Genomic DNA, 15518 nt, shown 5'->3' on the forward strand with positions numbered 1-15518 from the left:
GGCCTAAAGCTCAATACAAGGCAAACTCAGATAAAACCTTTTTTGTGTTTTTACCTATGGTGTTATTTTCTTTGACAGTCCCCCTGGTCCCCTCGCCAGTGTGAGCTCCAGTCACAGTCACAAGTCGACTCCTGAGTCGCTGTGAACCAGGAAGCTCCGCCAACATAGCACCCATTTATGGCCTTTTGACTTTGCTCCCTCACAGGGCAGAGCCACCCAACCCAGGTCCACCCTGAGAGGTACGGGGTTAGGGCCTGGGGACCAAGTGAGGGAGCTTTCCTGTACATACAAGACTCCCGTCTCCAAGATCACATCTCCAGACTATTATCCCCAACTCTCCATTTAAGCACATCGACTGACGATGACATATTTCAAACCTTCCCTACTGGTGGCTTGTGAAATGGATTTTTAAGCTACCTTTTTCAAGTAATTTAACTAGCATTTGCCTAACCTTTGGACTTTCATATCACTGAGGGGTTATAAACTAAAGCTTTCCTTCCAGCACAAGCATTCCCTCCAGCAATTATGCTGTAAATAACTAGAGGGTGGGCTAAAAATGACCGGCCTATAAAACCACTCTCTAGTAGTGTTGGTAGATTTGTTTACATTACAGGAACTCAGCATGAAACCCATAGCTGTAAATGAAAACAGATCTACTGTATTTCACTGGACACACCATGTATGTGTGAATCTATTCACCTGACAATGTGAGGATGAGTATCCACAAACGGCATATCAATGACCAGATATGGTCATTAAATGGATTTAAGTGGATCAAAAGAATTGAGTACACAAGCGAATCTGGGGAGGCGATATACGGTAGCATGACATCTGTAAACACTAACAGGAAGTGTAGGTGTTGATTAGTACTGGTCTCATAATAGTCAGTCTGTTCTTCACAAGAACTCAACTGATACTGTTATCTTCTGTGCATATTTACTGAGACCACAACCTGTATTCCAGGCACCACCAATACCCATAGCTACATGTCCTAGAGTTACAGCAGATAGAGGGGATGATTCTGCAGTAAACTCAGTCATAACAGGTGTGGAAGTGAGACGCCAACGCCAAGTTTCCTTGACAGTGAGATCATGGTGTACTTACTTCCTTTGCAGATCAATTATGATCAAAATAAACAATGTGCATCGTGGTTGGGGTCAACTCCATTTAAATTCAGTTCAGTAAAGTCAGATCAAATCAAAATGTTAACGATACACAATACATACTGTATTAACCTTCTATTAAAATCAAACAAAAATATTTGAAATGATTCTCATTACTTAAATTATGAGATTGTTATTTCAGTTAAAATTCTGCATTGATGGAATTGAAACTGAATTGACCGCAACCTTGCCATATACAGTACTACACCAATTCAGCACTCCGTGAGGATGAACCGGCACTAGCCCCTAACCCCCCAATCCATGGAACATATCAACCCCCTTGAAGGCCTTTGCTGTATTCATGAATTGACTTGCTTTATTGTAGTTACACAGACAAACAATGTACAATAGCTAGACGTTGCAGAGCCCATTCGTCTCATAAAACATCTTTTCTTTACAGTCTGGAAAATGAAGTGCCACAACACACAGCACAAAATGTTTCATGAAGTACAAAACTTTGAAAAAGCCCCTGTCTATGGCAAAAAAACAAAAACAAAAAACAAATGCACATTTACAGCATTTTACATTTAAACACCAACAGATTCTTGCATTCTAATTACACAAGCACACCCTTTCAAGTACTGCATCTTTTCTTTTAACCAAATAAAATGCACTTCAATCAATCAGTCTGTGATATCCATTGTGATTGCTAGAGAAGCAGTTTTAATGTAAAAGGTATCCCTCCATTCTGGACACGGTATGTTCTCATTATCATACAAATATCTGCAGACACAACACTTTGTGAACAAATGCTTATAGGTAATTCATATCATCGTTCATATTATAATTTCAGTTCTGAGAGGGACCAGAGACTTCTCTATCATCCATAACGCTGTGGAACATCTTTCAAAACTACGACATGCAGCTGATCACTTGCAGCTGATTGTTACATCATTTTACAAATGGGCAAGTAAGTCCACTGGACACATTTTAATCGGGACGAGGTGTTCAAAATAAATACAGGGTAAATAACAAAGGGGAGAAAAATATCAGCTCTATTTACCTTGCCACAGAACTCCTATCTGTGTGATGTTTACATGGATGGTGCACAGTCCAGAGTGAGGGTAGCATTCACACTTTAGGTAGATCACACTTTAGGTAGACCAAGACAATGAAGGCACAGAACTGTGTTAAGGGTCAAATATGTCCCACATTTACCATGTTACTATATATATATATATATATATATAGGATTTGTTTTTCAATTGTTCCTGATCTTTTAACCTACATTGAAATAACCCCCCCCCTCCTCCCCTCCCTCCTCCTCCTCCCCCTCACACAGGCTGAGGTGGGACTGTGTGAGATATAGTTCTGACCAAATGTCTTTTCATTTGACCCTGTGAAAATAAAGAAAAGGCAACAATAGCAAAATAAATTTCAAATAACTACAAATGAAGTCTCCCTTGGGTCATAAAAATAAAACAAATCTAAGGGTTTGGCCAATCAGCCGGTCCAATATCAGCCATGACTCTTCCCACTCTGGCTGAGTATTGTGTCTCCATGGGAAACTGTTCCCAGGGTTACATCTGCCTGTGAACCCCTGGACCCTCCTGCTGCTGTTTCCCGTTTCTGTCCGGTCTCAGGCAGACAGACAGATCGATACGGATGGCGATTGTGCGCAGCAAATCTTAGCACCGAGTTCTGAGCAGCTCTTATCATTCCATCCATCCTCCCGGCCCCCAGCACGAGAGGTCAGGGGGTGATGGAGAGGTCAGGGGGTGATGGTGGTGGCCATTAAGGAGACCCGAGGACCCGCTCTAGGCCCGCTCTTTGCGCTTCAGTTTGGAGGACTTCTTGACAGCCCCGTTCTTGTTGAGCAGCTTCAGGACCTTCTCTTTGTGGTCCAGCACCTTCATCATGGTATCCCGGGCCTCGGTCACCTGGTCCATCACCAGCTTACAGCGCTGCATGTTCCCCTGTGGAGTCACACCAGCACCAACAACTTAGCCAGCTGCACACAGTGGTTAGTGTGTAGATGTGGAGTAGAAGCTCCAGTGTCTAAGCGGAGAGTCTTGGGAGACGGTTACCTGTATGAGCTCATTGATGCGGTGCAGGTCGTCGTCGGCCCCTGCTCTCTTCTTGGGGATCAAGCCCTCCTGGAGCGTGGTGAGGCGGCTGTATACGTCGTGCTCCAGACCCGACTAGGGTCACAGTGACAAGAGGGGGGTCAGGGAGACGAGGGTTAACCGCAAAACACTTTCTTTTAAGGGTTAAACCGACTATGGCAAGACAGGTGTAATCATCTCATCACATTTGTCATGCTCCTTTATCTTTTTCATTAGCGCAGGGAAAATGAAAGATCTGGATCCACAAGGCCTGCCGGGGTGTGTGTGTGTGTGTGACCCCTGGCCTGTCTGCGTCTCCACCTCAAGTACTCACCAGCTGTCTGAGCTGAGCGGCACACAGGTGAATCTTCCAACCCTGTGCTCGGCACGCCACTCCCCTCTGATTGGCCATGTCCTGCAACGAGCCCTTCTTCTCCTCTGAAAAGGCAGCAGGGTTGGTCATTCATTTGTTTGTTTAAAAGGATCCCTGTTAGCCGTTACCTGTGAGCTGCAACTAATCTTCCTGAGGTCCAGACAAAAAATATAAAAGTTGACACTGCCACGACATTGTCTGGGTGGCAAGCAGCTAACTGTTACAGCCAACTGCGGAATAACTTTAACCTTAATGAACAAATTCACCATTCAAGACGTTGAAGAGAGATCAAGATGGATTACCAGGCGAAGAGGCGGTGGTTCTTTTCAGCCAGTGGAAATGTACTGACCTTTGACCCGGATGTCAGTGTGTCTCTGGAAGTGGTGATAGGCAGCTTTCCAAGGGTTGCGGTAGTGACGGAGCAGGGTGACCGGTGGCCGCGGGCGGACTGGCACGTAGCGGACGCCTTCCTCATCTGGGTAGGACCCCACGGACCCACGCACCCGATTAAATAGAGCAGTCACCGGTTTACACAACACCAGTCACAACAGCTGGACTTAAAACTTAAAAGAGTTGCTGATGATCATGTGTGATATTCAGCATCACTGTTCCCTTTCCACCTTTAAATAATCATTTCAACCTTTTGTAAAATGCGCTGGGCACCACGTCGTCCGATGCGCTTTAAGCCGTAATAAACTTGAAAGCCAGAGGATGTACGTACCCACATACTCCCTGGGAGGGGACTCCCTCCTCTCGGCCCGGCCGCTCAGGGTCCTGCCTGTGGCTCTCTCCTCGTCAGTGCTGTTGGTCTCCACCATCTCCGTCTCCTCGGTGGAGATGATGTGCTGCTGCTTACGGGGCTTCTTCCTGGGGGACGCCCCCGGGATCAGGTCTCCTGACGGGGGGGCGTTCAGGGACGAGGCATGGGCGCTGAGGCCTGGGGCTGAGGTCATGGACCCGCTGGACACTTGGGGTTGGGGGGGGGGGGCACAGACATGTTTCAGTTTCATCTCCCTGGCAGCTGTCCATAGGTCAGCTAACCATCTAACCATTTTCGCTTATCTATCAATGTAGCTATGGATGATGGGAGATGTAGTCCATACCTGGCTGAGCGGTGTCCATAGGCTCGACCTCCTGCTTAATCTTCACCTCCGGCAAGGCGGAGCTCCCGGCGCACGCCGCCGTGCTACTGGCTGCCGGCTGCGTGGGGGAGGCGACTGTGTTGGCCATGGAGGCGGGGACGGGGGGGGTGACGGCCATGGCGGCGGGGAGGGCGGAGAGCACCGTGGTGGCCTGCGAGGGGGGCGCAGGGCCCTGGGGGGCCAGCAGGGTGGGGATGGCCTGGGAGAGGTGCTGGACGGGGGAGGACACAGCCTGCTGCTCCCCGCCCTGGGGGGGCAGGGCCTCCACGGTAGCCATCACTGGAGGGGCCATGGACATGTGCACCTCCACTTTGGGTTTCACTCTGAGAGAGAGAGAGAGAGAGAGAGAGAGAGAGAGAGAGAGAGAGATGGAGAGAGAGTGTGTGTGGGGGGGGGGGGAGCAGAAAGAGAAGAGAGAGAACAAGGAAGATAAGGTTCATGTTCTAGATACACAGCATGCGTATTACAACAGGATGTACGGTACTACAACAGTAATACTACAGTAATGCAACATAGCCCCACCCTGCAGGCCGGGGAGATCCTGCTGCTCTCACGCCAGCCTCCACTCTGCCACTGCTCGGCTCGCTGGCCTGGGCTGGTATCAGGTTCTTACGGACACAACTGAAACAAAACACACAAACGACAACATTGGTTATGTTTTAGGTCAACTCTGTGCAAGGCTCAAACCAGTTTATTTCACGCAAGCAACCTTATTTGGCAGTCTGGACTCAAAGCCACGCTAACCTCTCATTGGCAGGCTTCTTGCGGAGGATGCTGGGACGGGGGGAGGAGACCAGTGTGGGGGCTCCGCCCACTCCGCCCTGGGGGTGTGTCTGCACCATGGTGGCGACGGGCTGCGCGCCACTGAACGTGTTGCCGATGGGGCCGGCCACGAACGTGGACCCGTCCGTCAAGACCACACCTGAACAGCACAGAACACACATTCAGTCAAGAGGAAATTCACAACCTTTCATCCAAAATGGCCACTCATTCCTGGCTATTAATGATCACCTGGAGGTTTGGCATCGGACTGCGACTGCTGCTGGGCAGAGATTGGCGCCTGCTGAATCCCCTGTGTGGTGATAGGGGCAGAGGTATGCAGGCTCTGCACTCCGATTGGTGCAGGCTGAATGCCCTGGGCTGTCATTGGTGCAGGCTGGATCCCCTGGGTGCTGATCTGTGCGGACTGCATGCTAATTCTGTCCACAGCCATCAGCATGGGGTTCAGGTGGACAGTAGTGGCTACACCCACTCCAGCAGGGTTGGGCAGTGCCGAGCTGGGGGCTTGGGGGGTCACTGCACACAGAGAAAGATATTATATTGAGACATGTGTACTGCCTGGGTTAAGGATGTGCACGTAGTAGGGATGCACGACATATCAGCAATCATATCGGTATCTGCCGATGACATTTTTTTATATATCCTTATTGGTCTGATGTGCAAAACAGGGCTGATGTGAACAGCCCATAATTATTTCTGTCTAGCTGCGGTTGTGTGTAGTTGTTGAGAGGAAACAATGAGGTCTATGATTTATCGGCTTTTCCAAATATTTTGATAATAGAGACAGTGTTTCCATGTGTTTTTCAGTATGTATAACATTTGATTATCATAGAAGCTTGTTTTTATACAGATCATATCGACATCGCTAAATATAGGTTATCGGCCATGACAGCAATGTTCATATTTGTTATGGGTAAAGGCTGAAATGTTCATATCGGTGCATCCCTAAAACAGTCATCTAGAGATGACGGCCTGACCTTGCGCACAGGTGTGGTTTCTTACCTGGGTACTGGCGGATGGTGGACACAGAGCTGGTGATGGGGGTGTAGGTGTGTGTCAGGGGGTACGGTGACGAGGAGTAGGCGGGCAGGAAGTACTGAAACTGGACCGGCACGGACGGCCTGGAGGGAGGAACGACCAGTCACAGATTATACCCACATTCTTCTCCCAATCTCCTTTCAGTGGTGTGCCGATACAGCGGTAAAGACCCGTGAGTCTTATAATCCCCACCACCGTGGATTAATAATCTGAGTTTTTTTTATAACAATGAAGCTCTATATTAAAAACTATTGAACTCTGAACCCTCACAGAGGTACAGTCACAGCAGCCCTGGGGGAGCAGGCGCCCGCTCACCTGTTGTCACTTCTGGTCTCCATGGCGACGGGGTTGGGGGAGGACCGGTGGCCGGAGATGGAGATGATGTTGGTCCTCTCTCCGGGGTAGTCGGGCTGGACCCGGGGGGAGGTGTGGGCTATGGGCTGGGGGACCACTTTGGCTGTGGGCCAGCAACACACACACACACACACACACACAAACACACACAGACGAGACATTAACAATTTCCCCTTGAGGATGAATAAAGTACCCATCTATTAGATCCATCAATGCCTTTGTCCAAGGGTGTTTCTGCACATCGATGGCATGCCTGTTCTGAATATGAATTACGCTAAATGAGAGGGGTCGCTGCACACTTTGGTGCTGATGTAAAATGTTTCAGTTATTTGGGCTGTTCTCACCAACAGGAATGGCAGAGGTGGTCACCGCTGTAGCATGGGAGGAGTGAGAGGGCATCGTCATGGTGACAATAGTGCTGCTTGTCATCTGGGTGTGTGGTACTGTGCCTAGGAGGAGGAGGAGGAGGAGGAAGAAGAGGAAGAAGAAGAAGAAGAAGAAGAAGCATTAGAGAAAATAAATGTTTGGCTTTCACTTCCCTCACATCTGTCAGAACCGAAGGTTTTACCTGTGGTGGTGGTCGACGGCACAGTGTTGGTGGCAACGATTGGAGCCACTGTAGCTGCAGCCACGGGCGTCACAGTGCTGAAGATAGATTTCTGTGGACAGAAATAGGGGTTCAGTATTTAACAAACCCCAGTTTCCTATGTGATCTGCGGAGTCCCATGGAGGAGCGCTACAGCGAGCTGGCGAGCCCTCTGACCTGAGTCATGTGAGGGGGCTGGGGCTTCTGAGCTCCGATGGCAGGGTGCGAGGGCAGGGTGATGCGCGTGGCCGTGTCGCGGGGAGTCTGGGGCCTCTGGATACTGATGGTGGCCGGAGGTGGGTGGATGGTCAGTCCCGGGCGCCTGAAAAGTTCAGAGTTCGGGGGAAAGACCTCATTTTGCGACCTAGCCATTCATCCAGAGGGAACCTGGATAGCGGAACTCCGGTGGGAACAGATGCCGGTGTTCCAAGCCGGAAGAACACGTGGGTGCCCTTCACTAACGTAAGAGCTGTTCCTCTGTCAGATAAACTCTTAAAAATCCTAGTGAAGGAGCTGCTTACCCGTGCACCATCTCAGAGTGTGTGGCGGTCGGGCTGATCACGGGAGACTGGGTGCGGGTGGCGGAGATGGGGGCCACCACTGTAGGAAGCACGGCTGTGGAGGTGGTGACTGCGGTGCGGGACTGTGGAGACACGGGGGCAGGGAGAGGGCGTTAAAAATCGTCGTCGGGTCAGCAGTTCCCCCGCCCCACATCGTCAGTCTCATTTGGCTTTTTTGATTTATTTACTCTTTGAACTTGTATTATTGTATGCATTGTTAGGCGACCTTGGGTGTCCGGAAAGGCGTCCTCAAATAAAATGTATTATCACAAGGCCGCTCGTGCTGAAACGAGATCTGGGGCACCTGCATGGTCTGGTGGATGATGTGCTGGACCGTGGGCTGGCCAGGCCCGGCGCCCGCCCCTGACGCCGGCCGGAGGACAGTGGGCCCTTTAGAGCTCGACATAACAGCTGCAGCAGCTGCCCCTGGAGGCCACATACAACATCATAGATCAGAAAACAAGGCATAGGAAAAAATAAGGCAAAAGGCTTTTTTTTTGTTTATTAGGGTTCCCTCTCTTAACGGGGTAGTACCTCTTGGTAGGTGGGAGGTGAAGGTCTGTGGGGGTACTGCGGGGGTCCCTATTTGTAAAGCAGGGGCCGCACTCCTGATGATCTGGATGTTAGCGGGCATCAGGTGATGAAGGTTACTGGAGTGTCCCTGGAATTAAAAATGATAAAAAAAAGAGCTCAAACGTTAGCCACCGGAAAAAATCTGATAAAACGCATACAGGCAGAGTCAAGGAACAGAGCAGTCACCTGCTGGCTACTGATGGTTGCCACAGGTATGGAGGGAGTCGGAGCAATGCTACTGTCCAAGGTGACAGTGATGTGTCCGGGCACCTTCGGGGTGTTAGGGAGATGCCCCTGGTTAGAGGCTGGCGCTGGGGCGATGAGGCGACTGGGCATAGGCGACTTCAGGACAGCCTTGAAAAAGTACCCCGAAAAAACGTATATAAACGTTTCAGAGTGGTGATGTTATTTATTGACTAGTAAGGGGAGAAAGCTAAGGCTTACCTTCATTTGCCCCTCGGTGAGCGCCGTGGTCTGGCCTGCCACCTGGGGGAGGTGGATGGGAGCAGCAGACACAGTCACAGGGGGACCAGGCTGGATGGGCACCTGCTGGGGTAGACCTGGAGGCTGCCCATGAGCCTGGATCTGTGGGTAGGGCCTGACCATCACCGGCATCTCCTGCTTGTCTTCCCTGTAGGACAGGACAGCTCCTCCTCCACCACCGCTGGGAGGGTGATCCTGGAGCCCATGATCTGCATCACGGCCACCCTCAGCATCTCCCCCAGCTGAGAAAAATATGATTTTTTAACTATATTTGTCATATAAATAATACTACTTGCTACTGCAATTCTGTCTAACTGTTGGCTAGCTAATGTCGTTCTTGCTGACCAAGTTAACAAGCTAGTAAGGTTAGCTAGCTAGTCAACGGTACTGCACCTGGTAGGTTCGATGACTGGTTCACAGGGACCAGGTTGGACATCTGAGGAGCTCCTCCACCCGTCGCAGGCATGCCATGTCTCGGGAACTGCTGAGAACTCATCTTGTTATTCCACAACCTCTGTCCTAGAGAAGGAAAGACCAGATGACTGATTAGCTGGCTAGCAAGGTACCTAGCTGCTCAGTGAGTGAGTGGTGAATGCACCACTAAGACCGGAGGAGGCGATGCGACCGAGACTGGCAACTTTTCGTGCTGTAGTTTCCCCTTAACGTGACATTTATTTTAATCTCGTTTCGGTTGGATTTGGCATCCACAAGCGTTGCGAATGAGCTGGCATCCAAAGTAACAAGATGATGGTGATAGAAGGGGGTGGTGGTAGCTGGAGAGCTAGTGCTAGCTAACGGTACACATGAGCGAACTGGCTAGCATTAGCATTGAGCTAGCCACTTCAATTGAGATCCGTAGCAAATTAAATTACATTTAGCTAGCTGGCTGGTTAACTAGACTGGTGGAAGATTTGACTAGCATCCGCACATCTCTCTCTAGCGTTTTGACACGTTTGAGAGCAATCGACAGTGTGCTCGCTGCACCCCACACAGAAGCAGCTTGCTGGGGATCTACTAGCTAGCTAGCAATCGGTTAGCTAACGTAGCTAACTAGCTAGCTAGATAAACAATACTGGTGCACAACGCTTGCTAGCTAACTTAATTTCTTGCATTTTTAAAACATGACTATCACGCAGCTGATCGTCGTTTTCACGAGTGTGTATAACTGACACGCTAGACATTTTCACGACAAACTTTAAGAAAATAGAGTACCTTATTCGCAGAGTTACAATTTTTCCATTCGTCTTTTTCTTTTCAACAACACACAGCTAAGCCGGAAGAATGCAGATCTCACAAATGGACCTCCCTGCTTTTCGTCCAATCACTAAAAGGAACTGCAAATCCTCGACCAACCACTGGCAGGGGTTGAACCATGGTGGAAGCAGCTCGGTGATTGGAGCCCAGCAGCTCCTTTTCCGCGCGGGTGGATTCGAGCGGTGGTGGCGGGCCGGCTCGAAATTGTCCTAAGAATTGCAATACCTTCAGGTGGCCACCGGAGAGCAGTAGTAGGCTACCTCATCACATAAACCAGACATGCCACAGCCACAACAGAGGGCTACCAAGCTCTGATCTCAGTATCAGTATCTGCTGAAAGAGTTGGTGTTGATAGTATCATATCAGTTCATATATAAAAGTATACATTTTCAGAGAATTCAAGCTGGGTCATGATATGCTGCAATGTAATGACCAAAATCATAGTTTAGGCTACTCCTGTGGACTGGTTGAAAATTCCATTATCACCGATTTTCACAGTCACTTATGTCAGTTTTTTTTCTAGAAAGCAGACTTGATTTGAGCTTGTTCTCACATTTAGGAGACATTATAAAACATCAACATTTGAGAACACAAAGGTTTATGGCATAATGAGGTACAGATACCCATAGTGAATTTCATCTGATTTCTCAAACAATGCCACAAATGTTTCAGGTTTCCTGTCTGGCTTCAGTCCACATTTCATTCCAAGGGGCTAATTCAATATTTAGATAAGAAATTCCTCTCCAACTTGGAGAGGAGATCTATACTTCACTTTTAAAGCTGACATTCCAAAAATGCTGAGCCCTGGCTCAAATAACTTTTCCAGTGCTATAATGTATGTCTAAATTAATGCCATATACATTCTCTGGATTTGACCCATTAAAACAGCCTGTCTGTGAGAAGATAAAGAATTCTTTCCTGGCACATTTCCCTTGAATCCCCTTCCCTCCCCGATAATACATATGGTTAAATACCAATAAGAACTGTTTGCTTGAGAAACTGTGCTGAAAACATACTGTAGATACTTTATTGATCTGCCCAGGGGGAAATTTGACATTTCAGCAGTTGAAAATTACAGCAAGGCTGGAAAGAAAAGAAACACTAGATACAGGGTAACAAAAAAGACACTCCATCCATATGTACAGTAACTGTTCAGTATAGAATATATTAGGATACTATATATATGTACCTAAATACATTCAGTCAGTATAAATATAACTATACAGGTAGATAAGTCAAGGAGTATGCCTACATACCTAAATACATACATACATACATACATACATACATACATACATACATACATACATACATACATCCTGGCTGTCTAGATATATCTAGTAATACAAAAGTATTCAAATCAAATATGAATTATTAACCATGGGGCCTCCAGGAAAGCAGGACTGACCATTTTGGACATGAAAAGCCTGCTTGCAGAGACGACAGTCCCAGGCGTTTAGCATCAGGTTACTGCCACATTCTAGGGGCCATTACATCACCCGGATACCTTGGATGCTTGGCCCGGCTCTGTGTGTGATCCTGCAGGCCACGGCTATTTTTCCAAGGTGGTATGTGTTATTCCTGTCACTCCGCCTTACGAAAGGTCTCTGTTTGCCCAAAGCATGTGATGGGATTGCTGGTTGAAGAGCTGAAGAGGCTCCTGTGCTTCTGTGCCCTTCATCACAACTAATAAGGCTGCTCTATGTATTTGGCACAGACAACATGTAATATTTGCTGTTAGATACATATAATACTTAAACTCCTTAGTATTTTTCACACCCTCTGAAAGAGGCCATCATTTATATTGTATGACCTCATTCTGTAGCTTGCTGTGGCTAGAATAGGCCTATAGTCTCATGGACACAAGAGCTGGTCTTCAGAGAGAAAAAAGGACGCTCCCAAAGTGCCACACCATTGTGGGAATTCAACCTTTAAACCTCGCAGGCTCCATCCTCCCAAATAGTACAAATTCTTAGGGAGGCTTAGAGGTTCAAGCTTGCTTGGCCCCCAGGAAGAAAAATATACGATAGAACAGTCTCGATGTTGTCTGCAACAAAACACATAAATAACATTCACCCCTCTGACAGAATGTGAGTACAGCATGCCGCCCTTCTGAGTGCATGCCAGTCGTTCCTGAATCCCACAGAGGGCCGACCCATGACGACCAGAGGTCTTTTCATCTGGATAAACATGGGATCATGGAGAGGTTATATAAAAGCTTCCTTCGGGTTTTTGCATGTTGACGTGGGAGCACCATATTTTCCAGCTGTGTCCTTCCACCTGTGTCCTCTCACCTGTGGTCATATACCTTGTGAAATCAACATAGCGAGCACTCCCTGGACATATAATCCCCCATGGTTGAGAAACTAATCTCTGTCATCTTTAGGGAGTGTTGTTTCATAGGAAATATAATTCACAAGTCCAGACGGGAGGACAGACAGGTACATTTCTGGATGAGTCTTTAAATAAAACGACTGGCCTGAAAGTTCATCTCGGTGGCAGAAATAGTAAAGTGCATCACAGCCGCAGGTCCAGTCGATCCCAGCGTAGCTGTGAATGGGTAATGTAATGCAAGGCATGTCAGCTGTAGCATTGCAGATGAGGCCATGTTTATGCACTTATTCTAGGCTACGGGGTCTAATAGGCTATGTATAATAAAGCCCAACATATGACTGGAATTTCTCCTCACACCTACATACCTACTGGTTAATGCCTCACCTTAACGATCTGTTGTTGACTCACGGGGCTTTTGTCTAACACTGGCCTAAATACCACACTCAGCAATACCTCTCTAACGTCACAGCTCAAACGGGATGACTCCCATCGGCAGTCTCAGACACACTAACGGTTTGATTCATGCAACCACTTCCTGTGCCTACTTCTGGCAAGCGGAGGCTCAGTCTGTGAGCCAGCCCTCACAGGACTCCACTCTTCCACTGACTCACTGGAGACTCTAGACAGAATAGTAGAGCCATGATGAATCCATCTCTACTGCAGACAGGGTCATCTGAACTTGACATGACAAATAATGGTTGGGTGCCACTGAAAGCTTCCTGGGAAGATATTAATGGCATTAGATACCATACTAGTTTTCCTGGGGTAAGGGTGAAGACCCTGATGCCTTCACCCCCCTCACTCTCAAATGTGAAAACAGAGAGGAAAGGAGCTTTCGCTCCACCACAATGGCAGACCTAAATTTAGAGGACATTGACCTGATTTATGTGGAAAAGTGAAGGGGGGGGCGGGGTACATTCCATGGCTGCTCCAGGCAGGAAGTTTCGGAATCTCCATGGAAATTAAGACAAAACACAGCACTATTTTTCCAAGTTGTTTTGGGGGCAAAAATGCATCCAAAAGCCAGCAGTGAGGGGCCAATACTTCGCTCACTAGGTGTTCTGGTCTCAAAATCAGCTTGACACACTAAATTTAAGGCAACATAAATGGTCAATTAAGTACACTCAAAACAGATGTTACTTCAGTAGGGGTGAAAATAAGCAGTACTGCAAAAACCGATACTAACAGGCATATTATACACTTGTTGCCAAAAGAATATGATGAATCTTTAGTAATCTTGTATCACATCAGTTATAAATGGCATGTCTCCTTTTTGATCAATCAATATGAGATGGTCTACTGATATTCTATTACTAGAGAACACATACAAAACTCCCCACTATCTACTCTTTGTTATGTCCTAAAAAAAACAGTCACGCGTGATGTCGCACTGATATGATCATAGATAGCTCTGACACAGGTACATGGCGGCCAAACTACCATCATAGTTCTAGGAAAACTCCAGATGTCTCTGGAATGTTCTCTCCGTCACACGGCCCCTGGCCGAGCTGGGGGGCCGAGCTGGGGGTGGAGGTGGGGGGGGGGGGGGGGTGGAGGACGTTCAGCTAGCTGGAGCAAGCACAGCCTGGAATGAGTCCCCTCCTGGGAGGCTGTGGGAGCCTAGGGAACACAGATGTTCAAACTTGGCTCAGCGCTCAGTCACATAATCACAACCTTTCACCTACAGAGTCGCCGGCATCACCCCCGAGGTATGTGTGTGTGTGTGTGTGTGTGTGTGTGTGAGGCCACGGAGGCTCACAAAGTCACTAACACATCAGGTATGATTCCAGTTCATCAATTCACAGAACAGCCAATAGCCCAGGAAGAGGTCTAAAGCCTGGCCATTGAATTCACCTCCACATAGAAAACTGAATCAAACTATTGTACATTTGATTCAAATCTCCCTGCAGTTGACTGTGGAAGATGACGCAGATGAGGTGATGAGCCAAACCATGGAGCATGCTGGGTGACACTTGTCCTGCTTGACAGAGACAAGTGTGAGACATTCAACAGATGCCAGTCTACCCTACAGAGAAAGGTTGCACTGATCTGCCACCAGTAAACCCAGCAGGATAGAGGCTTGTGAGGCATTTATGGAATGCCATCTTACTCCTACCAGAGGGAGCAAGCAAGGCAAAATATTTACACTGAGAGCCAAAGCTGACTGAAAAAACCTTCATTACAACCGCAGCAGGTATATGTCTTTTAGAAAGAGCTGTGCTTGGTTATTGAGGCCAACCAACATACTATGATTGGCTGCCTTCATGACCAATGGTGAAATGTCTACTGAATGGTTGAAATTCTATCATCGTCTCATGGTCTTGACATCTCAAAGACACAGAGAATATTGTAACAAAGACACAGGATGCTAACCGCAAATCTGCTTCAAGTTACCAGTCCATATCAACCATTTTCCATAAGAGACAAGACCAGGGCTTCAAAATGTCAGTCACATTCCAGGGATATTCCAAGAATGTGCTCTGCAGAGAAAGAGGGATTCACTTCCTCAACACAGAGAGGAGGGAGGACACAAAATATGTTCATAGGTTAATTCTGACCATAAATCACACGAGGGTCTTCGTTCCCGAAACTATGCGAAAACAAGAAGTCAGGTAAAAGCTCTGAGTGATGGGCTGGCTGCAGAGCAGTAATGGTGGCCTCATGAGAGCATAATGGACACATGGCTGAATGTTCTAAATGCTCTTGTCTGTGTGGAATGAGTTTCACTGCAGCCCGTTGGGCCTTCTCTGCACCGGGAGGGCACATTCCAAAAATGTTCCTCAATTGCTGAGTTGCTCAACCGTGAGTCACTTTTCAGCTGCGCAGAATGCCG

At 47.9% G+C, this 15518-nt stretch overlaps 1 protein-coding gene across 1 annotated transcript; it reads right to left on the reverse strand.

The window, feature by feature from the left end:
* Positions 1 to 2451: 2451 nt before the first annotated feature.
* Positions 2452 to 10383, reverse strand: sap130a (Sin3A-associated protein a). Its single transcript, XM_084443736.1, has 21 exons — positions 10310 to 10383; positions 9491 to 9616; positions 9059 to 9339; positions 8801 to 8968; positions 8576 to 8702; positions 8346 to 8467; positions 8003 to 8124; positions 7659 to 7803; positions 7464 to 7554; positions 7240 to 7344; positions 6857 to 6998; positions 6506 to 6624; positions 5735 to 6019; positions 5468 to 5645; positions 5246 to 5344; positions 4685 to 5046; positions 4303 to 4548; positions 3931 to 4056; positions 3543 to 3646; positions 3191 to 3304; positions 2452 to 3079 (listed from the first exon to the last, which is right to left on the reverse strand). Exons 2-21 carry the CDS (start codon positions 9591 to 9593, stop codon positions 2921 to 2923), a joined length of 3198 nt encoding a protein of 1065 aa, XP_084299862.1. The 5' UTR covers positions 9594 to 9616; positions 10310 to 10383; the 3' UTR covers positions 2452 to 2920.
* Positions 10384 to 15518: the final 5135 nt, after the last annotated feature.

Source organism: Borostomias antarcticus (assembly GCF_949987555.1).
Source record: "Borostomias antarcticus genome assembly, chromosome: 10".
NCBI classification, from domain to species: Eukaryota; Metazoa; Chordata; class Actinopteri; order Stomiiformes; family Stomiidae; genus Borostomias; species Borostomias antarcticus.

Bases quoted from the DNA above. Each gene is read 5' to 3' on its own strand.
- sap130a (XM_084443736.1), bottom strand. From the start codon at position 9,593: ATGAGTTCTCAGCAGTTCCCGAGACATGGCATGCCTGCGACGGGTGGA. The intron at 7,345-7,463 runs GTAAAACCTTCG...TCCTCCTCCTAG, and splicing joins GCCGTCGACCACCACCACAG to GCACAGTACCACACACCCAG. The intron at 6,625-6,856 runs GTGAGCGGGCGC...TCCTCCCTCCAG, and splicing joins GAGACCAGAAGTGACAACAG to GCCGTCCGTGCCGGTCCAGT.